This window comes from Talpa europaea (genome assembly GCF_964194135.1).
Source record: "Talpa europaea genome assembly, chromosome: 4".
Lineage (NCBI taxonomy): Eukaryota > Metazoa > Chordata > Mammalia > Eulipotyphla > Talpidae > Talpa > Talpa europaea.
The window spans coordinates 135,274,923-135,299,720 of NC_140070.1; the positions used below are offsets into that span (position 1 = coordinate 135,274,923).

The 24,798-nt window shown below is 37.4% G+C and overlaps 2 protein-coding genes across 3 annotated transcripts in view; both read right to left on the reverse strand.

Annotated features, from left to right (window-relative positions):
• Positions 1 to 24,798, reverse strand: part of LOC311169218 (cysteine and tyrosine-rich protein 1) — a gene marked incomplete at both ends in the record, with an annotated part of 124,136 nt that overhangs the window by 43,020 nt on the left and 56,318 nt on the right. The window lies entirely within an intron of this gene.
• CYYR1 (cysteine and tyrosine rich 1) lies at positions 3,321 to 20,127 on the reverse strand (the record flags this gene model as incomplete). The annotated part of the gene is made up of 4 exons (XM_084232109.1): positions 3,321 to 3,454; positions 10,814 to 10,971; positions 17,712 to 17,767; positions 20,083 to 20,127. The coding sequence occupies 4 exons, from the start codon at positions 20,125 to 20,127 to the stop codon at positions 3,321 to 3,323; spliced, it is 393 nt and encodes a 130-aa protein (XP_084088235.1).

Here is a 24,798-nt window from a genome sequence, read left to right on the forward strand (position 1 = left end):
AGGTAATTTTCATTTAGAAATAAAGAAATAGCACAGAGAACTCTACTATGTGATGGGTTTGATATACAGTCCAATAGGTGCAGGACTTTGCAGGACCCTCCCTCACCTACTGCCAAAAGCTGGCAAGATAGATTTGGTTAAAAAAGGACAGTTGAGTGCTGCTTTCGACTGGTGTGGGAATAAGACTCTATCTACCCTATTTTACAATAACCTAGAGTCGGAAACAAGATTATTATTTCCACTAACAGACAAGTGGATAAAAAAAATAGGGTATATCTCCACAATGGAATGCTATACAGTTACAAAAAATATCAAACCCCAACAGTTGCAACAACATCTAGGGAAATCCCTCTAGAGGGAATTATGCTTTTTGAAATATACCAGGCAGAGAAAGTCAAACACCATATGATTTCACGCATATGTAGTAGAGAAAACAAACAAATCGATGATGTAAATAAAACAAAAAAAATGAACTTTTGAACTTTAGGATCATTTGGTGGCTAACACAAGGGAAGGGGCCAGGCGGTAGGGTAAATTGAAATAGGTAAGGAAAAGGATTGAATTGGAAGTTTAACAGAACCTATCCATGTGTTGATTTTCAGTGATGCACATCAGAAACTCATAATGTCAAGACAATGTTATTTCAATTTTTAAAGATTAGTGAAACTGAAGAACTGAATTTTCATTTAGTTTAATTTGAATTTAGATTGAATATGTATGTAGCTCATGGCTAACATGTTATACATTGCAGTTTAGTGGACATTATCTTTCTGGCATTCTGTGTTAATCAATTTTGACTAATATTTATAGACTATTTTCTATGTGTCAGACAATATACTTAGAATTTGGCACGTGCATTTATTGAATATTCACAAAGTCTGAGAAAGCCAATGATATTATTTACATTTCCCAGAGGAGAGAGCTGAATTTTAGAGAGATGAAGTGACCTGCCTCGTGGCAGGAAATAGCTTTCAAAGTCAAATGTATCTGGCTCCAGTCCTGTGTTTCTTTCACAGAAGAACAAGACTAACCCAGCTGCAGTGGAGGGTGAAACAAAAGGGACACAAGACAATTAAAATACAACTCTCCTTATATGGGTTCTTCCATTTTATTGCTTATTGTAAACACTTTGGCTGCAGCAAATACATTAGTTTTTAAATAACCATAATTCAAAGCTTCCACACCATATACCATTTCCCCTGAAGATGTATCATTTATGAAAATAATCAGTGAACTCCAAAAATCTATACTGATAATGTGCACATTTATGCTATTGTGACACTAAATACAAATGGAAAAAGACCCTTCTACTGTAGGCCTATGGGTTTGTGATACGCCTTAAGGGAGATCATAAAGTAACTCAGAGAGATGGCGTGGACTGAAATGGCTCTGATGCGGGTAGTGTTTGCAGAACATAGAAAGTATACAGTAAATGTTTATTGACATGAAGATGATGAGAATTCAATTTCCACCCTTTCCATTTTTTCTTTCAAAGTTCCTCTATTTTTTTCATACAGAATTTATGATGCATTTGCAACCAACATTCTGGAAGCTGGAGAACCTAGCACTTTGGGTCACAGAGCTGCAATGTAATTGGGTCTGATTACACTTGCAGAAGAGAGATAAATTAAAGCATGTGTACTCTTAAAATGGTGCTAAAGTCAGTTACTAGAATAGGTTGGAACTCATGAGCGCTTTGTATTTTCATAAGAAAATCACTGGTGCCCCCAAATCAAGCAAATCATTCAAAACAAATTTAGTTTTTCAAGCTCACTGGTAGCGTTAGATCATATTTCATTTGGATCACTATTTTTGAAAATAAAATATGCTACTTTATTGAGTGCTTAGTTTCTTAACTGCGAGTATAGGGAATATAATTTATAACTTGGGACATCTGATTGTTTTTATCCAGCAAAATTTTAAGCATTATTGTGGTATTTCATCAAATTATGCTACTGATGAGTTTTAATTGCCAAGTGCCAAAATATTTGATCATTGATTCCCAACATTTGCTCATTATACAATCTTAAATGCATGAAAGAATGCACATAAAAATACAGATGTTCTGGTTGCTTATAGCAAAATATGGCATATTAGAATTTTTATTAAAAACTTTTCCACCTAAAGGCAGGCACTTCATGAAATTTGGGTTTTGGCTAAGGCAAATGTTTGATTTCACTATCTTAAACTTCCCATGAACTGTACAGCTTTTTCAAGGGACTAGATTATCAAAAATATTACAAAAGAGAAACAGAACTTTGTCTAAGGAACATGGGAATGGGAATTGCATGGAAGGGAATCTGAAATTTGCTTTGCCCTCTTTTTGTATCTTCATGGTCAAGTTCTGAGATTTTGCTCCCTGATGTAATGTGCCCTGGGAATATTTGGTTTCTCATTTTTTAATGTAAGGTGAAGTGTTTGAGTATTTTTTTTTTTTTTTGCCTAGGGAACTTGCTACAACTTTTCCCGACATTTGAGTTAAACTTTGTCATAATAAAGGCAAATAAGTTTAGGTAACAGCAAGTAGCATTGAAGAGTTCATGGCTTCAAGTAGCTGTTGAGAATCATTGATCCTGGCTCACCTCTCAAATTAAATAGATAAGACTCACCTCCTCCTGTTGTTTTCCTTCTGGGAGGAATAGAAATTTACCTTGCATCTACCTAAAACATGAGCAGAACGTCTAGAGCCCATCTACATTTGATTTAGCTGCTCCTTCTAGAACGTGTCTCCCACCAGATATTCAGCCAGGTTCTGCTAGCCATCTTGGTAACAGGGAGTTTGACAAAGCAATGTCAATATGAAAGATCAATGATTGGAAAACAAGATCCCTTCCTATAACCATGAACCAGAGCTTCAAAACAGCATAAGGCACAGAAATGGGTTCTCAGGCATTTATCTGTATTTACTGATGAATGAAAGAACAGTTCCAGTTCTGAATTTTAAAGCTACACAGAATATAGCTGTTTCTTTATGTAGTCCACACTATTCTCCTGTACATAAATATTCTTTCCCAGGATCAATATTGCACTTTCCTTCATATGTTTATTAGGCAATATGATTTTAAGAAGCTGTGTCTAGCTCATTACTCTTCCTTGGCTGTGCTTATGTTGATCAGTAGATCTCTTTGAATGTGATCCTGTCAAACCAGAGGGTGTTAGCTCTGCATAGAGTTGAAACCCCATATCTCTTAGCCTGGATGTTGCACTTGAGTTCGAAACAAGTATTCCTTAGAGCAATCCTTTGCTATCCGCTTCTGAATAGAGGAATTTTATTCTGGGCAAGATCTCTGGTTTGTACACACACTGCTCTGGAAGAAGGATTATTTCCTTGAATTTCCAGGATAAGGAGGAGGTGGTGAACGCTGGGCGGAAGCCTGTGGGGCTGGGGAGTAGGGAGGAGGTAAATCTGCGCAGTATTCCATCTCCTGGTCATAGCTGTAGGGGGGCGGTGCTACTGGAAAAGAAAGGAAGATGACATAAGGCATTAAGCAAATGTTCGTGTGTCAACTGTCTTAGTCACTGGCACCTTGAGAGGAGACAAATTTTTGCCTGCAAATATCTTGTTTTCATCATCAGATGGCACGTGAGAAAGAGTGAGTGTGTAAACTGTGCCACTGGTGAAGAGACTTAGACTTGATGGCAGAGGAAAAGAGTTTTGGAAACGTGAGGCTGAAGGGGCAAACAGAAGGGATTTAGGGGTAATTCAAGTTTGAGTAAAGTGCAGAAGCAGAAGAGTGATGGAGGATAGAAATGGGAAAAGACCTTGAGGAATCTGGTTGTATCGCAAACAGGGTGGTTCTGATTATCACAGAGATGAGTGATCCATGATGTGAATGCTGCTGAATATGCTTTGGGAAGATGATTTGGCTATGCTGATCGAGTGTGTGGAAGAAAAAGGGAGATGAAGTTAACAGTATATGTGATTGTGGGGGGGCTTGTGACAGTGGGAGCAAAAATCATAAAAGCGTTTCCCTACCAAGTGCTTAGGTGACGTCAGGTACATAGAGAAAGGGGTGGAGAGTAGAAGGAGGTGTTGAGATATTGGGCATCCAGTACATGCTCCCAGAGCTGGGGGAGTCATGGAGTCATCACAGGAGTAAGACAGAGAAAAGGAGGACACACAGATTTGGGAATGAGGATGACAGATTTGACTTTCTAAATTGTATTTGAAAATGTATCCTAACATAGGTTGGTGTGACTCAAAATCACATTTAATATACTTTCTTGTGACTAGGCATGGATCTACTTTGCAGTGACCCCAGTCTCATTTTAGGTTTGGAAGAGGGTACTGCTGAGTCCCCCAGGTCTTCAAGAACCAAATCATTGCACAGCATCTGAGCAGCCCCTTGGGAAACTCTCTGACACTTTAGCAGTAGAACCATCATCCCAAGCATGATTCTAGTTGGAAATTACCAAACTTCTTAGTGGAAATGCTGCCTAAATTGTAATACTGTGTCAGAAGAACACAAACAGAAAGCCCAGCTTTTAACATGAGGATGGCAGAAATAACAAGCAACATTGCAATCATGCACACAGCTTCTCCTTGGCCCCTCAGAGGCTGACCATGCCAAGCTTTCTTTTCTACAACAAAATGGAATAACCTCTAGGGAGTCTAATCCATTTCCTCTGTATTCCACCTACTCCTTTTACTACTACTTGCTTCATTTTATCTAGGAGGATGGAGACAATAATAAACGTCATCCAAGCCAAGACATAAGACACTGCACCTCCATGCAAAATGGAAGTTGACAGCTGAATCCCCACTGAACTGTTTCTACAAGCATGTGGTTTTAGGCTGTTCTGATGCCAATCTTTCCCTGTCTCTTACAAGCAGACACACACTGACTGATTGTACAGATTGACGTGACATTATTCTCTGTCATGAAGCCTTGGTGTGTGTTTATGCTTCGGCAACAAAGCATTTATATTTTGCCATCTGCATAAAAACTTGGGGACATTTCAGGGAGAATCCCTATGGTTATATACAGCTGGATGCTGAACATGAAAATTTAAGCTTTGAGACAGTATTCTTTCATTCATATAGCCTTTGAATCCTGATAAAGTGAGATATAATGTGTAGAGTGATAATTTGAGGACCAACATGAAATAAATATGGAATATCTTTTCTAGTACTAGATAATGGGTGGCATTTTGAAATAACTGTATACACGTGGACTGTGCTATCTTTTCTTTTTTCTTGCAGATGATAGTTTCACTAGGAAGTAAATTTTTCATGTTATTGATTTTAGAATTCCTGATTAAGTTGGAGTGCTTATGTTCTTTTATAAAGGTCAAATTAATTTTAAGACATAATAGCTGAAGATATGGTGCCTTTGCAATTCTTTTATAACCAGTAATCTAATTTTCTGATTTAAGTAGGACAAATAAGCTGTTTATCCTTAATGTCATTTTAAGGTAGCTACAATATTACACAGATGCTATGAAATTCATTCAGGAAATTTAATGCTTTCACCCACTTAGGACAACATCAGTAGAATGAATATGAGGAAAATGTGTGATGTTATCAAAATATACGACATTATTTTAAAACATTCTCCATCCCTGTGGGCCAGAAGATGCACTGGGTACCTGCCAAAATTCTCATACCCATGCTTCAAACAAAAATTTTTCCTCTTTAAAGACATGAGCTCTTCTGCAGCACATGCTGAGATGATTCTACTTTCTGCTCCTCCTTGTTGATACCTGTGGCCCTCACTGCTGCAAACTCTCATTCTTGGAAGATGGAGTGTCCAAACTCAAAATATTGCTTTCCAGCTTGACTTCTATTTTCTTTCTGGAGGTTTCATCATCCATGTATTAAAATAAAGTTTGAGTCCCAAGATGGAGCCGCTCCTGCTGGGGGTTCCACACCAAACATCTGGTCAGTCAGTTTCCTAAGGCCAATCTGGACGCCACTTATTTCCTTGTTTTTTCCTTCTTAGCCAAAAGTGTGGACTAAGTGGCTCTAGTCAGGTATTTCCTATCTCTCTCTTCCTTGCTTTTTATTCTTTTTTAAAAAAAGATTATACATACAAGAACTGGGGTGTAGAACAGAGGTGCAGGGGGTGAGAGGATTCACCAGAGAGAGTGGGGAACAGAACAGGCAGATCAACTGAAATCCACTGCTGAGGGGAGCAGCAGGTTAGACAGGAGAGGTCTGCTGCACCATGTGGGCAGCTCCCTGGCTGGGAATCAAACTTGTGCTGCGGTGGCTGCGGATAGATAGCCCTGTGTCTTTAACCCCTATGCCACCAGGGAGGCCCCCCTTGCTTTTTATTCTTAATCTAAACAAGCTTCCTTTGTCTTTACCCCATTTGGCAGTGATGCAACTATTTGCTTCACGAAGTGTTTAATAAAGTTTGTGCCACTTAAATTGTCTTTTCAATAATTTTTAAACACATGAAACCGTAACTCTCAGTCCTTTGGACTGTTTATCTTCAAAAAATTTTGGTGTGACCAGTAACAGAAACATTATTGTGCTATAAACACTATGTATTTCTAGAATACCCATTCTAATCTATTTTGAACCTCATCTGAATTTCCTGATGGCATTAAAAAAATTAATTTAGTCTGATGTCTCTTCCTCTTTCTTGTCTGTCTTTATTCAGCTTAGATTTATGGTCCATCTCTAAAATTACTTCTGCATATCTGTCATCAACTTTCTTATCTTTTTCTACTCCAATGCCTGACAAAATGCCAATCCTGATTAAACCCAACACTTTGGCTACCCTAGATCTGTATCTAGGAGCTCAAAGTGGCTAGATAAAAATGCACAATCATGTTGATTGATCTCACACTTGAGGGTGGATGTCCTTGGCTTTGCATGGGAATGGCACATTTCATTAGGTATCTCATCACCCCCCATTCTTGGAGATTACTGCTTCAAACTTTCTTCTTTCTCCTTAACTACAAACACCTCTTCAATCCACTCTCAGCATGAGACTTGCTGCTTATTTCACTAAAAAAAATGGCACTCTCAGAAGAGACCACCCTCATATCACCAAACCTCAACCTCTGGTGAATACACAATTATTTTCTCATGCTCAGTGCCTATATTAACAAATACCTTGATACAAATGGAGACTTGATTTCTTTAGTATTTCCAAGAGATTTTAAAGACTGAAAGCCAGTTTTTTTAGAAGATGTTTCTCTGGTTGGGTTTTTCGGATATTTTTAATGCTAAGATTCAGGCTGTGAATTTCCAGGCAGAATATCACACAGACCAAGTTGTCTTACCCTAAGGGTAATACCCAAAGGTGCAAGCTGTCCATCTGCCCTTTGGTGATATTAACATATCACCTGGTTTCTCCTGTGCAATTACACTTTTTCCTATTAAAACTAACAAGCAATTGGGCCTCCCCAGTGGTGCAGGTGGTTGAGCACAGCACTGTGAAGCTGTCTGCAGCCTCTGCAGTGCGGGTTTGATCCCGGCTGGCCGGTGAGAATCCCACATGGCGCGGCAGACCTCTCCTGTCTTGCCCGCAACTCCCCTCAGCAGTGTACTTTGGTCCTTCTGCCTGTTCTGCTCCCTGCTCTGTCTCTGGTGAATCCTCTCACCCTCCCATGCATCTGGCCTGTCCCCGGTTCTTGTATAAATAAAAAAAAAAATCTTAAAAAAAAAAAAAAGCACTCTATGTGTAGACATCCTAATGGCATGCAAATATCCTACTCCTAAGCCATCTTTGTCCCTAGATTTAATTAACATCAGTTGATCATTCTTGTCCTATACATTCCTTACGATGGTTTAAAACAATTATTTCCAGCCCCACACCTCCCTTTCACATTTACACTTTGACATTCTTCTGTTTACAAGAATCCCCCTCCTTTTATCTTTACCTCTCTGTCTGTATATCATCAGGGGACCCAATTAATGTAGCTCAAATCTCAATTTTCTTGATAACATGAAATCATTTGCTTTCTTTTTTGCTGGCATTTGATTTTTAGAGACTTGCCAAGCCTTTAGTTATGGTTTTTCAGTGTAATTTTCCTTTAGTGTACACTATTCAAATCTGTTTTTTTAAATCTGCTCACCATGATCGTGTTGTTTACATGGGAGTTCCGGAACGTAGTAAGAAATGTAAGATTTGATAAGTAATACTTATTTTACAATGGTGGTTTTAAAAATAACTGTAGTTAAACAGGATACCACTCATTCTTCCCAATATGGCTGGACTAACAGTCTGTTTAGTGGGTCACTGGCCAACAAAAGGTCAGGGGTACAGATTAACTTTCCAGTGTAATTTGCTCCCTAGTACAGAGTAATATTCACTGTGGGGTTCTCCACTCCGGGCTTTCTCCCAGGGATCAGATAACCTTGGCTAAATTATTTCCTCTTTTTTCATGTGGCCTCCAGACTGTAGTTCTATACAATAAGTTGAGATGTTAGCTCAATTATCACAGGGTTAATTGATGTGGGTAGGAACATTTTATATTGCCACAGATGAAAGATTTTGAAACACATTCAATACTACTCTGTTGTTTCCTGATCCTTTAAGTAAAAGCTTAATTAGTGACTTTGAGAAGGAAATGAGAAGTAATCAAGCACATTATGTTTGTAAAGACTTAGTCTTTTTGCAGCAAAAATACTTCTACCATAAGGCCCATTATGTTTCTTGTATTATTCAGAACAATGCATTTACTGAAAATACAACATAACACTGTGACCTGCCAGTATGAATGATACCACTATGAAATTTTAAAACCATGTTTCCATGCATTTAAATAGAAACCTCAAACCCCCGAAAGCCAAGACTTCACTTAAATGAGTGATATTTTGTATCTTCTATTATGATTTTCTTTAAGGTATGCACCTGCAGAAAGGAAAAATAAAATATAAAATATTTTATGGAAAAAATTTAAAAATCAACTAAACTTTAATTTTGATGGAATACAAATATACCTGGTGAGCTATATATAGACTCCCTCGAGCTCCCGTCTGTTCTTTTGGGTTGTATTGGCCAGGTAAAATGGGGAAAAGTGAAGAATAAAACTAAATTTCCCTCTTCTTTCCTCTTAAGCCCTAGTCTTAATATTGTTACATGAACTCAACAATATCCTCAGGAGGTTGAGAAGATTAGAAATTGAGAATTGCTTGTGTAGAGAGTAAAAGCTACATGCTCCAGATGGAAAAAAGGTAAATTCTCTAGAAATTGGTGTAGAGCTCAATCAGATCTTATCATGTATTTTTTTCTTTGTTCATTCAGCACGCCCATGAGTGCCCACCATGGGCTAGTACTGCTCTTATGTCCTTGGGATTGAGGAAGGAGCATTCTAGACAGCCTTCTCTGCCATGTGGTGATAATGTTCTGGGAAGACTGGCTAGACAGTAAACAACAAGCTAATGCTCAGGTAAACTATGTGGTATCTTACAAGATTAAGAGCACTCTGGAATAAAAAAAAAATGGGTAAGGTGGACTGAGGTGTTGTGTACAGTTTTAAATTGTACACAAAAATTGTACACAGTTTTTCAGGATGGACCTATATGTCAGGACCTTTGATCAAAGACTTGGATTAAGATGGGAACGTGCTCACAAAACAGCAAGGGAAAAAATGTCACTGGAGCCAGAGTGGTGAGGGGGAGAGTAGAAAGACAGGAAGTCAGAGAAATAAAAGGAGGTGCCAATTCAAAAGAATTTGTTTTTTACTTTGAAAAATATAAGGAAGCACTGATTTTCATTCATCTGGGGGGAATGGAGACCCGCTGGACTATTTTGGGCAGAGGAAGATATAAGGCAGGATCTATTTTAGAAGTTCATTCTGGTTACTGCGTTGAGAGTAGACTACAGGGAGCCGGGGGATGTATGCAGGAAGAACAGCTAAAACACGATCACAGGAATGAAGGTGAGAGCTGTTGATGGATTCCACCAGGAATTGAGAAAATTTCCAGGTAGATTGCACATAGGCTTTATGCAAAGTGAAGAGACAACGATGATGACTCCAAGGTTTTTGGCTGGTCTGAGCCACTGCAAAGTTAGAGATGCCATCAACTGGAATGGAACATTTTATATTGTCATAGATGAAAGATTTTGAAATGCATTCAATACTACTCTGTTGTTTCCTGATCCTTTAAGTAAAAGCTATGAGTGGAGGAAGATTTGGGGAGCTGATCAGAATTACAGATTTAGACATGTTAAATTTGAGATATCTATTAGAAAGTCAAGTGGAGATGGCCAATGGGCAGTGGGATCAAATAAATCTGAAAGTCAGGAAAGAGAAGACACTGTTGAAATCATCTAAAGCAATATGCAGTGTTTTGTTTATGGGGTCACATGTGTTCAGTCTGTATGTAGAATTTCCAGCAGTTTCTCAACAAATACTTGACAACTTAATACATTACCTTTACTACCTGTTGAGAATTCCAATATTATGTCATCACAAATTTCTTTACATATAGAGGACACATAAAAATGTATTCAATACTTTTTAGGAGACATACATACCTATCAAATCAGTCACCAGGTTCTTCAGACATGTAACTTTTACGTTCTCTGTAATAATTTGTCAGACCTCACTGGCAGATAGACACTAAGGGTGTGATTTGTCTATTGTTCTTAACTCTGGCTGATTGACAACTGAAATCAGTGAGACAACCATGGACAACAGGATCATCTTAAAATATGAGATGGATTTTATTACTTGGATCTTCTGAGTAATCTCCATTCAAATCTAGAGCCTCCGTCAACACTGATGTACAAATACCTCATGCACTTGAAGATTATTCCAGCAAGGGTCTTCAATGATTCCTCCCTACAATGAGTGAGATACACTAACAAAATTGACTCCTCCTTTAGCAGGAGTAAGCTGTGTTGCTTACCAGGATAGGAGGAGATGGCGTTGATATGGGTGGCCCTGATGACGCCTACCCGGGTCCCGCGGTTGTTTTTCATGCACATGCAGATGCATATGGCGATTCCGGCAATGACCCCCATGATGAATACGATTCCAAACACGATGCCAGCGATCGCTGTGCCCCTAATAAGAGCAAAAAGCGTGCAGTGATTGAAAAACCACCTAAGAATTCTTCAGCCTTTTAAATACAGCTTCATAAGTATCTGAAAAGTGCTTCTTTACAAATGATCTTAAAGGTAATGTTATTAAAAGATGGTAATTTCCCGAACTGGTCAAGTAAATAATCTTGTGTAATTTGAAGGATAAGAAACATTTATAAATCTTTAAGGAATCCTCTTCCAGCACAATTAATCCATCATTTAGATGCTGGTTTTAAAAATTCATGTATTTATATGGAGCACAATTCTCCAGATATGACTTCTAAAACAATAATTAAAAAACATTCTACTGTACACTTACACAGCAAAGAATTTACTCTTCTCAGAGAAGTGCTTAGCAGAAATAACTTGATAAATGCTAAATATTAAATAAAATTTAACATTAATCCTGATTAAAACGCTTGAACTAGAAATTTTTTTAAACAAAGAAAACCTAACATCATTTTTTTAAATTATGCAGAGAACAGTTATGACAAGTAAGTGTTGTAATTAAATTTAGGAAGGACATAAACAAAATTTGTTTCCAGTAATCTTATTTTTCTTCAGAAAGTTTACACATGCCACAAAATCATAGAAAAATACTGCATGAGTCAACATACCATTATTTGTAGATAATTTGATTAGTGGGAGTCTTCATTTGTCCACCATTTTGGAAAGTAATGGGGAACTCTTTATTAAGATGTAATTTTTTATTGGGAAGTATCATTTCCAGAAAAATATAAGAAATACCCTAATGTCCATAAAAAGGGATAAAAAATATGATACAGCAGAGAAGGAATCCTATACAATGATTAAAAGGGTGAAGAAGTGTACTTGGGTTGAGAATGTTTCCGTGATATACGGGTAATTAAATAATAATAGAACCTACAGGGCCTCCCTGGTGGCGCAACCGTTGAGCACTGGATTGCAAAGCTGCCCGTAGCCTCTGCAGTGCCAGTTCAATCCCCGACTGCTCCCAGGCCCCCAGAGGAGGGTCCCACATGGCGCTCAGACCCCTCCTGCCGCCCACTGCTCCCCTCAGCAGTGTACTTCGGTCCTTCTGCCTGCTCTGCTCCCTGCTGCGGCTCTGGTGAATTCTCTCACCCACCACGCTTCTGACTGTACCCAGTGCTTGTATAAATAAATAAATAAATCTTTAAAAAAAATAATAATAGAACCTATGGAGGGAGTCCTGGCTAACTGATTTATATAACCAGGTTGTCAGAAGAACAGGTAAAAACCTGGACTTGCAACTGGCAGTTAAAGTCTAAGGACAGGGTCTTGGGAATCTCCAATCTGTAGCCAATTGGTCAGAAGCACAGCATTCAGCCTGGACTTATGATGGACAACTGTAGTGAAGGGCTGTCTTGGGAGACTGAACCCTTATCTGTTGGAATCTTATGCTCTCTCTTGGTAGATGGTGTCAAAATTGAGTTGGCATCTGAGTTTTTTGTTGATGTGGGGAAGGCTGGGAGTGTGCGCACACACACACACACACACACTGCAATTGGGTCTTGGAACCCTAAACACTTATTTAAAAAGCACTCGATTGGTGGACTTTAGAGTCCAAGTCCAGATTTTCAGAGGTGAATTCCATAGTAGAGGAGTGCTTGAGAGCACTTCCTTAATTGTAATCCTTGGTGCTGTTCATTCCTCTACTTTAAAGAATCCCGAAATTTCATAATCAGGGAGCTTTACTCTGTGTCTTGGTGCCTAGAATTTTACCATAAGAGTATGAATTTTTACAAAATCCTCCTGCCTTCAGCTCTGGGATTCAGCCTTACTCTGCTGTGACTGTGAAGATTTTCAGGATAAGCCTTCAGAAACAGAGTCTTTGTGGCTTAAAACCATGATTTCCAAAGCCAGACTGCCTGTGTTCTAGAGCTGGATAAATGTGGGTAAGTTGCTCAACCTCCCAATTTCTTTATTAAGAAAATGGAGTTCAGGACCTCCCCTGGTGGCGCAGTGGTTGCGCGCTGGGCTGCAAGGCTGCCCACAGCCTCTGCAGTGCTGGTTCATTCCCTGGCCGCCGGTGAGGGTCCCACCAAAAAAAACCAAAAAAACAAAAAAACAAAAAACAAAAAAGAAAGAAAGAAAATGGAGTTCAGTTTGGTGCTTATCTGACTCTCCTCTCAAATTTCATGTCATGAAATATCTGTGCTCATGGGTCATTTTCCAGACATAGAATTTCTTATTTTCAGTGCTATCTAAATATCTATCCCATACTTTTCTAGGAAAGGTTCATAATCCCCCATCCCAAACCTTGGGGCCAGACATCTCATGAGATGGGAATTTTTAAATTGGAAAGGAAAGACACCAAGTATATCAAATATTACAAGCTGCTCTCAGAACACACACATTCACCTTTCTGCTGTAAAGGAAGGGGTATTACTCTGTTTAGGAGCGGTCTTGCAACCAGTTGAATTACATAAAATCTTTTACTTTTCAAAAGATTTCAGAATTGCAGATAAGGCATTGTAAATCTGCATTTGTACTTTTCAAAAGATATTTTCTAAGACTTACCCACATTTACTTAAAAAAAACAGAATACTGTTAAGAATTCCAATAGGCTCCTTTAAAATATTCCTATACGCATTTTCACTTTGCCAGTGAATTATGAAAGCAGAATGTGAGACATATTTGGATATGCTATTATTAGGAATTGAAGAATGGGGGTCTAGCAGTTTAACAAATGAGTCTTTTTTTCTTTATTTTTGAAAATTGTGGTATAATTGGCACATAACCTTATATTAGTTTCAGGTGTACAACATAATGATTCACATTTGTATATATTGTGAAATGATCACTGCAGTAAGTCTAGTTAATATTCATCACTACACATATTAACGAATAAATCTTTTCAAATAAAGATTTATGCAAGGAGATAATTTGAAATAAAAACCTAAAGGTAATCTGGAAACCTTTGTTTATTGTAATTTTCATGTCTAAATAAGATTAAATTGGAGGGCTTCATTTATGTTCCAGAAATAATCAATGGCCCAATTATTCAGGCATAGTTTTCCAAGTATGTAATATGGAAGCTGTTAAGATATCAAATTGGGACATATTTATATTCATTAATTCCTATTTCAATAGAGAGAAGTAGAAAATTAGTCACATTTTGTTTCCTTGTTGGCAGCTCTAGTAAAAGTGCCTGATTTTGAGGTTAATAATGAGGTTGCAGCTAATGTGTTAAAGGAGATTTTTTGATTAAATGATGATGTTGGTGTCCTTGATCCTTTGATACCCATTAGCAATTGTAAATTAGTTATTTATGATATGGCATATGTAAAACTTCTAGCATTATTTACTGTTATTAATTAAAGGAAGCAATAAATAAACAGTAATCTTCTGCATCTATAATTTGGTTTAGTCAACAATTAGGAGAAAAGCTGTTAATTTTGAAATTTGGCATGAAAACCTTGAAAAATTTAGAGGATGTATTTTTTTTTAAAGAATATATTACAGGGTATGGCTGTTTCTTCCCTTTAAACATTTATAAAAATGGTACAGAATGACCTTGCTCAGCCTTCACCCAATTTTCCCCAGTGGTTACATCTTAGTAACTATAGGAAAACATCAAAACCAGAAAATTGACACTGACACAAAATGTGTATATAGTCATTTTTAACCACTATGGTGAGCAAGAAAGAAAACTGTTCTGTCACCCCATTACTTCCCTGTGCTACTCACTCCTTCAGAGACACACCCAGCTCCTTGTCCCCACTGTCAATAACCTTTGGCACCACTTATACATCTGTTTTCCATGTCCATAATTTGATTATCTCTAGAGGGTTATACAAATTGAATTATAAAGTAAATGAACTTTAGAGATAATATTGTTTTTTCACTCACAGTGCCCTTGAAATCTCTCCTAGCTTTTGTGTGAATCAATGCATTCCTTTTTGCTTAGTAATATTCCACAATTTGGAATATAGCATCGCTTAACTATTACCTATTATAGGACATTTTGGTTATTTCCAGCTTTGGTTTTCACAAATAAAGCTGTTATAAACAACGAAGTACATGTTTTTGTGTGGATATATTTACTAAATATCCAAGAGTGGGATTTCTGGGTATGTCATAAGTATGTGTTTGATTTTTAAAGAAACTGCTAGATTGCTTTCCAATGTGGATGTATTATTTTGCATTTTCACCAGAAGCATATGAGAAATCCAGTTTCTTTGCATCCTTGCCAGCATTTGGTATTGTCATTATTTTTAGTTTAGCTATTTTAACAGTTTGTTGTGATCTTAATTTGCATTTCTTTAATGACTAGTGGGGTGGAACGTATTTTCATTAGGTTATTTGCTTTTCTTTGGTGAAATATTTCTTTGTTTTTTTTTTATATTCAAATTGAAATGTTGGCATTTTACCATTGAATTTTTGAAAGTTATGTATAAATGATAGATATGAGTCCTTTATGAGATATGTAGTTTGCAAACATTTTCATCTAGTCTATCACGTTTATTAATCCTTTTAACGGAGTCTTTTGCAGAGTACAAGTTTTTAATTTTAATGAAGTTCAGTTTTCAATTTTCTCTCTATAGTGTGCTTTTGGTGTCATTTCAACTCTTCATGCTTGTTTTGGGACTATTTCTTGATTCTGTATATTTTCCTATTGTTGGATAGGGTGTTTTATAAGTATTGCCCAGAAACTGATAATGTTGTTCAGTCCTACATTCTTGTTAATTTTCTGTCTAGTCATTATACCAATTGTCAAAGGAGGAATCTTGAAATGTCCAACTAGAATCAACTAGAATTATGGACTTTGTTTATATCTCCTTTCAGTTGTATCAGTTTTACTCCCATATTTTGCAGCTCTCTTTCTGTCTTGGCTCTCTATTTGACCTTGGCTATTGTGTGCTGGGGTGGGGCTGTATTTCTCTTCTGTGGTATTTAGCACAGATTAATATTGTCTAAATGTTTTCTGTCCTGCTAGGCTGCCTCTTTCTGGGTCTTTTGATTGGTGAGCTCAGGCTTTTGTGGTGGCTTTTATTGTATGTGCCCACTAGTGTTTCCCGATTGCCAGTTTCCTTATCTCCCAGTCTGGGAGAAAGGAGACAAAAAAAGATGACCTGGGAGATCACTGTGTTTTTCTTCAGTCCATGAGGGACCTAGGGGCTCTGCTTTCTTCTTTTCATCTGAGTTTTCTTGTATGATTGATCTATAACGTCTAGGATTTTTAAGTTGTACTTAAAGGTAGGGAAATAGGGGGGAAAGCACCTATGCTCTGGTGATGCATTTGAAATATAAAATATTGCAATAATGGGCCTCCCTGGTGGCACAGGGGTTAAAAGCACCGCACTATGAAGCAATCCACAGCCTCTGCAGCATGAGTTCGATCCCCGGCCAGGGAAGCAACTCAACATGGCGCAGCAGACCTCTCCTGACTCACCCGCTGCTCCCCTCAGCAGTGTATTTCAGTCAGTTTGCCTGCTCGTTCCCCACTGTGTCCCTGGTGAATCCTCTCACCCCCCACACCTCTGGCCTGTACCCCAGCACTTGTATGCATAAGTAAATAAATCTTTAAAAAAATAATAAAATATTGCAATTAAAAATATTGTTAAAAATTGTAACTTATTTTCACAAACATTATATAAAAATCTTTATGGAAGAGATGAAAACTGTGATGAATCTGAATACCTTTAAAGATTTTTTAAATGTTTATATAATTGGGAGAAAACAATATGAGATATATATCCTTTATCTCTGTACATCTCCTATAAATCCAAACATTTCCTATGCATATTGAAGGTAGTCAAAATATAATTAATAATTACATAAATTAAGCTACTTCACCAACTGTTATTAAACAGTTGTGGAACTATTACCTACAAAATTCTTTCTCTGCAATGAAAATATTTCTTAAAGACAATTGTTAATTTTTAAATCAAACTTAAAAGGTCCTTAATCTTGGAAGGAATAAATATAACTGATTCTTTTAATTCTTATTTTAACTGTTGTTTTCTGGATTGTAAAGCATAATTTGGGTAGATATGTGCATGCAAAGAGAACTTCCTGTTTTCAGGAGGCTAGGCAATACCTTTAATTTCACAAAATTCAGAAATGATTATGTTCTCATAGTGCTGAATAATTTTGTGTGAGCTTACAAATACCAAACAAAAGCATTCAGTTTTATTGGTTACGTGAAACTATCAATAGTTTTGGGCCGGGGAGACCACTTAAGACTATCCCACACAGCTTGGGTGTGTAGTAAGTAGGCTGCATCATCTAGGTTTGTGTAATTACACTCTCTGAAACTTGCATAACAAAATCACCTAATGATGGTTTTTAGGAATATTGCCAGTCATCAAGCAGTACATACCTGTTTCAGTAGAAAAATTACTTATGTTTTGTGATATAATCATTGATAACTATTTGTTTTTTGTCCCTGGTTCCTGCTACACATCCTTAGGATGGTATTTTGTATGATAATAAGATGCTGGTGGCTGGTGGCCCCTGGACAGCTTTAGGATCAGGGATGGTTGCCAGGAAAAGTGAGGGATGATTAGAGTTGTGGAGCTTTAGTTTTACTTCCATTTTCTGGAAGGTGAGGGGCTGGAGGTTCAGTTAATCATCAACTATCGATGATTAAATTCACAGTGCCTACCTCCATAATAGCATTTACATGATGGGGTTCTACATGCTTCTGGGTTGGTGCACACATCGAGGTGTTGGTGAACACATGGGGGCTCTGGAAGCTCCTTGCCCCTTCTGCCATACCTTGCATATGTATTGTTTTCATTTGGCAGTTCCTCAGACATACCCTTTATAAGATCCTGGTAATAATAAGTGAAGTGTTTGAGTGTTGTGAATTGTTCTAGTAAGTTATCAAACTGGAAGGTGGGGGTGTGTAGAAATCCTTGACTTTGTAGCCAAATTGAACAGGAGCATGGGCAACCTGGAGACCCAATACTTGGCGACTGGCATCTGTGGAAGGGCCGCCTTAGTAGACTCGGTGCTTAAACCTGTGGAGTATGATGCTAACTCAGAACTGCTTTAAATTGTAGCGCTCCCAGTTGATGTGAGAAGTGGTTAGTGTCAGGAGTTAGACTTAATTCTCTGTTCTATAAAAATCCTTGCCAATGCATATGAATGCTAGAGCTTGTTTACCTCCCTGGGTAGATATTGATCACTTTCTGTTAAGGAAAAAGTGCTGAATAGAATTATGGATAAAAAATTATTACCACATTGAGATTTTGAAATCAAGATAGTAAATGTATTTGTAGTAATTCTAATGAAACTGTGCCTAATAACTAGGGTCATAAATAATATATTTCATTTTTTCAGTAGCTTTTTATAATCAAAAATGATTCTGGGGCCTCCCTGGTGGTTCAAGGGGTTAAGATGCATCTATGAAGCTCTCTGAAGCCACTGCAGCACGAGTTCCATCCCCGGCCAGGGAGCTGACCCACATGGCACAGCAGACCTCTCCTGTCTCGCCTGCTGCTCCCCTCAGTTTATTTCAGTAGATCCACCTGTTCTGCTCCCCACTTTGTCTCTGGTGAATCCTCTCACTCCCCACACCTCTGGCCTGTACCTCAGTTCTTGTATGCATAAATAAATAAATAAATCTTAAAAAAAAAAAAAAAACGATTCTGATAATGTTGCAACTGTTACAATAATATTTGCAACATCCATTTAGGGAAAGCACTACCCTAACTTAATATCAGTATCTTTACTTGATTTTACTATCAATAACTTTTAAAGAAGCGTATATATGTGAAAAGAATACCAATGTAATATTTCCATTGTTCTCTGACATGGCCAATTTACAAAGGCATTTTATAAAACAGCATAATACAAAAGACTTATGAATATTTTATGCAATAATTTAATAACATCAGTCCCAATAAAATAGGACAATAAAAAAGGCCATAGAGATATTTAGTGCCCATATAAGATACAGAATCTTTCCATCCAAAGAAAATTTTCATATGGATATGAGTTTTTAGTACTATATAAGTGAGAATATAATTTTTAAGAGTTTTCTGGGAAAAAAGGACCATAATTTCAAAAGAATGAACTTAGAATAAGCTCATTTCCTATTAAAATGAAAAATAAATTATAAGTGAAGTAAAAGTATTTTTATCTCTTTATTAAAGAAGGGGATATTAAATAGTCATATTTATTTATGATAATCCATATGTGATGAACTAAAGCAATGAAAAATAAACCATTCTAACTTATATGGCTGAAAGTAAAATGCACACATGAGAAGAATAAAACTTGGCAAAATTTTCAGATTATTTCATTTTTCAATAATCATTCTTTTGGCCAATGCATTAAAATGTAATACAATTTCATGTTCAAAAGTCTTCAAAATCACTTTTCATTAAAAATCATTGGCAATTTATAAGGTATAATATTTAGTAAAATTCTAACTTGCTTAATTTTCAAAATGATGTATTTCTTCTTTGTTGCTTTAATAAATCAATATAGAATTGTAAGAAAAGTAAAACAAACTCAGTGAAGTATGGTTTTCAATACTGAGATATTTAGTTCTAACTTCAGAATGAAGTGGGATGCCAGAAATATCCCTACTTCTATCTAGGCATATGTTTAATAAGATGACTATAATTTCAAATGGCTAAATTATTACTAAATAGTGTTACAATTCCACATCTAAAATGCTTATGGAGAGTAGAAACACCAATACATATAATTTTCCCAGTAAGTCTACATTGCAAAAAATTCTGTAAAATTCAGATAAACTGAAAACATTTATTTTGCTTTTTTTATCCTATCCTATCTCCCTAATAACTTCAGACAACACGCTGTCTTTCTTGAGTAAAGGTAATTTTTCAGTCTCAGAATAACATTAGAAACTAATGTTTCTCTGAATGAAAAAAATTATCAGATTTCCTACTTTATAGTATGAAAAAGATAATTTCTACCTAAATATCTATTCTCTTGAATTCTTGATAGTTACTGGGTGCATGACTAACTGAACTAAACATTATGTCTTCTAGATAATTTGTTTTTCTTTATGAGACAAAGTTCTGGAAAATAAGTTGTAAATAAAATATATTGTGACATTTCTTAAGAGACCACTTTAAAAAGGCTGGAGGAGGTTTTCTTGTCTCCATCTTACCATCCATCCTGCCTCCGCAATCTGAGTGTGATAGCTGAGTTCCATGCTGGACTATGAGAACAATCCTCTCCTCGGGTGGGGTAAGAATGTGTTTGATGGAGGTTGCTTTTCTAATAGCTTCATGGAGATGCTATAGAAGCCACATATTGCTTATCTCTGAATTTTCTTTACATGAGCAGTAAACTATTAATTATAAAATTTCCTTCATGTAGGTGCAGGTGTGTACGATACGTTGCTTAACCTGGTCTTACCCAATACAACTTCTCTGCCAAGATTAGCACATAGTATGAACAAATAGAAATCCTCAATGTGGAAATAGCAGTTCTAAGAAGTATAAAGTTACCCTGAGATCCCCTTGAAAAGGTTTCAAAAAGGCATCCTGAACCAAGAAGGCATGAAACTGCATTCAACTTCTATTAAGTTGGGATCATTCATCTTCCTTCTTCTGTAGAATTAAATTTTTATGATTCAATGAGAGACCTTCAAGAAATCTCTACATTGCCTAGATGTCAAAAATGGTATACAAAATGAGAATAAAAAATGGTCTTGAGTGTGTTCTGAATGGTAGAGTGACCTGCACAATAACACTTTATCATTGGAGTTCAATGGTAAATGATTTGATTGATGAAGAAAGCAAGACCAATTCAAGCCAAAAACTACCATTTGAGAAACAGTTGATTTACACTTATCTTCCCCGATCAAACTTTCTGAATAAGTGCCCAATCTTTATGAATCTAAAATAAGTGAAGTCAATGAAGATCAAATGCATATAATAAAATAATAGTGAGATTAATAATAGCAATTAAGTATTGCTTTTCAGTTTTCTATATGAATAGCTGTCTACCTATATAAGTATCGATATATAGACTTGATTTTTTTTTTTAAATTAAGTTTTTTTTTTTTTTTTTTTAGAGGCATGCTTTATTTATTTATTTGTTTGTTTGTTTTTGTTTATACATGCACTGGGCACAGTCAGAAGCGCGGGAGGGTGAGAGAATTCACCAGAGCCAGAGTGGGGAGCAGAGCAGGCAGAAGGACCGAAGTACACTGCTGAGGGGAGCAGCGGGCGGCAGGAGAGGTCTGCGTGCCATGTGGGACCCTCCTCCGATGGCCGGGGAGCAGCCGGGGATCGAACCGGCGCCGCAGAGGTCGCGGGCAGCTTCGCAACCCAGCGCTCAACCACTGCGCCACCAGGGAGGCCCTAGACTTGATTTTTATTTAGGAAAGTAAGGATTCCATGATTTATATTGATATTACTTGATATATTCTGTATACTGTGTAGATTCCAAATGTCATTACCTGATAAGCTGTCAGTATAGTCTTGAAATAACATAATAATATATACTGTAAATAAAAAATCTAAATGTAGTCATTCAGTTACAGAACTTTTAGAATATTTCTGTGTACTCTACAGGAACATGATTCATATAATATAATATATAATATGATGTTATTTAACAGCAATATTTGGGAAAGAATATTGACCTACACTTAAATTGATTTAATTTTTCTGTAATGATTGACTTATTTCTTAGTCATTACATCTGCAGTTCTAAATGGCTGCCACTCATTACTTTAATCATGAAAAATATATTCATTATCTACTGAGTGCTAGGTATTATTTTGGGTGCAGGGTACAAACCTGGATGATGCATGGTACCTGCCTTTGAGGTTTTTACAACTAGGGGTGGGACAATAAGCAAAGAAATATCTTGAAAGTCAAATATCTCCAGTCACAGAAAACTAAGACAAGAGAACAATTGAAGAAGTTGATCATAATTACCAAAGAGAGCAGTTAAAAATATGAATGTAATAAAGAGAGTACCAGTGAAACAAAGTATAAATAGATTAAAAAGACATTCCATTGAATGGGAGAAAATATTCATATGTTACAACCGACAAGGGGTTAGTATCCCAGATACACAAAAAAACTTAATGTAACAACAAAAAGCAAGCAACTCCTACAAAAGATCTTAATAGGCAAGTCACTATAGAAGATACCCAGGCTGCCAATGGATATGTGGAAAAATGGTCAACACCGCTTTTCATAAGGAACAGGCAGGTCAAATACGATGTCATCTCACATTAATATGTGGCAAATATTAAAAAGATCCTTAGCAACAAATGCTGGAGAGGATACAGAGACAGATGACCTTATTATACTGATAGTGGAAACATAAATTGGTGCAGCCATTTCAGAAAGTGATCTGTATTTACCTTAAAAAAATCTAAAAACGATGGGCCACCCTGGTGGCGCAGGGGTTACAGACAGTGCTATCAAGCTATCTCCAGCCACTGCAGAATGATTTCGATCCCCCTCCTGGCAGGGAGCTACACACATGGCATAGCAGACCTCTCCTGTCTTGCCTGCTGCTCCCCTCAGCAGTGTATTTCAGTAGATCTGCCTGTTCTGCTCCCCACTCTGTCTCTGGTGAACTCTCTCACCCCCCACACCTCTGACTTACACACCCAGTTCTTATATGCATTAAATAAATAAATCTTTTTTAAAGAGTTGTCTAAAAATAGAAATACCATATGACCCAGCAGTCTTCTCATGGACATCTATCCAAACAACATGAAACTGTGGCTCAAAAAATTATATGCTTTAAATGTTAATTGCAGCATTATTGACAATAGCTCGGACATGGAAAGAGTATGGCCACTGACAGAGGACTGGATCAGGAAGATGTGTTAACAGTCACACAGTGAGATCCATAAGGAAAGACAAAATGTCAATTACAGCAAAAAGGAAGGAGTCTGAGGGACTGTAGAACAAGTCAGGTTGACAAAGGCAAATACTGGATGTTTACGTAATGAGTGATTGATTCAACAATGTAAAAACACTTGTAAAAACCACAGCCCCCAAGGCTTCTGAGGATGATGGGTAGGGTGCGAAAGAAATAAGGGTTGAAGGAGAATAAGGGATGGTTTTGGGAAAAAATAAAATTTTAAAAGGAAGAAAATAAACTAACGGGAGTAGTAATGGTTTCCTAATATTTTTCATTACCTACATATAACAGTTTCGTGACCTGGCGGTGCTTTTGTTTTGCAGAGAAGAAAAACAAATCTCGAAGAGCCTAAAACCAAGATCTAGTAGTTTGTTTCATGGTAAAGCATAGAGCTCAGCAGTCTTAATTTCCACCACAGAGTTGTTCACATTGGAAGCAACTGCCTCGCTCTCATCTCTCACCCACTCAGCAAACATTGATGGAGTCTCTAGGAAGCATGTGACATATAAAATTGAACAAAGACTCATTGGAAAGCAGATGTGAGAGGACAGAGAGGATTCCTGGAATGTTTGGGAAATTCAAACTGTGAGACATGGTGACTGAGTTGGGAAGAGAATGAGAGGCAGGGATTAGATTGCCCTCCATGTGGAGTATTGAGGATCCCGGGCTGCACAATACTAGTTCATAAAAATGTGTTGAAGAAAGGGCCTCCCTGGTGGAGCAGAGATAAAGGCAGTGCTATCAACCTATCATCAGCCACTGCAGCACAAGTTTGATCCCCAGCCAGGGAGCTGACCCACATGGTGCAGCAGACCTCTCCTGTCTCATCCGCTGCTCCCTTCAGCAGTGTATTTCAGTAGATCTGCCTGTTCTGCTCCCCAATTTTTCTGGGGAATCTCCTCTCCCCTCAACCCCACACCTCTGGCTTATATCTCAGTTCTTGTATGCATAAATTAATAAATCTTAAAAAACAAAGAAAACAAAACGTGTTGAATATACGAGCTGTGCAGTCATTAGCAAGATACAGACACAGCCACTGCATGCAAGTTCCCTGCCTTCTTCTGCCTTCCCAACCTAAAATCATTCCCATTGCTTCTAGATAGAATACTCTCATTTATAATGCATTGGTACAGTTCAGCCTTTTGAAGTAACCTTCACACTGAGCTAATTATCTTAACTTGCTTATGTTAATTACTTTAGACAGGGCTTTCTTCTTTTTTTTCCTGTAACTTTTTATCATATTTTGAATAGAAAAAAATCATAAACCACCTTTTTAACAGGGACTATGAGGATTTCTACTGAAAGTCCATTTGTTGAGATTTAAGTCCCGAGAGCATGTCAGACTTAAGAGATTGATTCTGTTTATGAAAATCCAGAGCCCTAAGAGTAATCTGCCTCCTTGCTATCAACTCCAGCACACCGGCATGGAGTTTCAGATACATGGAGGTTCACACAGGTATTGACCTGGCAGAATGGCTGCTGCCTTTCAGGGCGAGGCATGTAAAGATTTAATAAGGTTCCCCTAGGACTGGAGTGGATGTTTGAGGTTATAAGCCTTTCCAAATTAACTGCTGACACAGGTGACAGAGCTTGATGGTGTCCCAGATCCCTGGCAGTGAGCCCATGAGCCACCTAACCTGGCATTTTCTCATGGTTCTGCCAACTGCTAGACTTTAACTTTCAAGCTTATCTGTGCACACAGACAACTGTGATGCTCTTCCCAGACCCTGAAAACCCCCCATTCTCTGCTGAAACAAGCTTGTGATTGATCAGAACTGGCTGGTAGTTCTGTTCAAGACCTCCAGTGATTTACTCAGTTTGAGCATTTATTATTTGCACAAAACTTTCATGAACTGGGGCTGCACAGACCCAACTATTGCTAGCTGATCACACCTTTCTGAAGATCTTGCTCACAACTTCCCCTGAGTCAGCCTGAAGTGGTTGACTGGAACCATCACATTTTGAAGGAACAGTGATACTATGACTT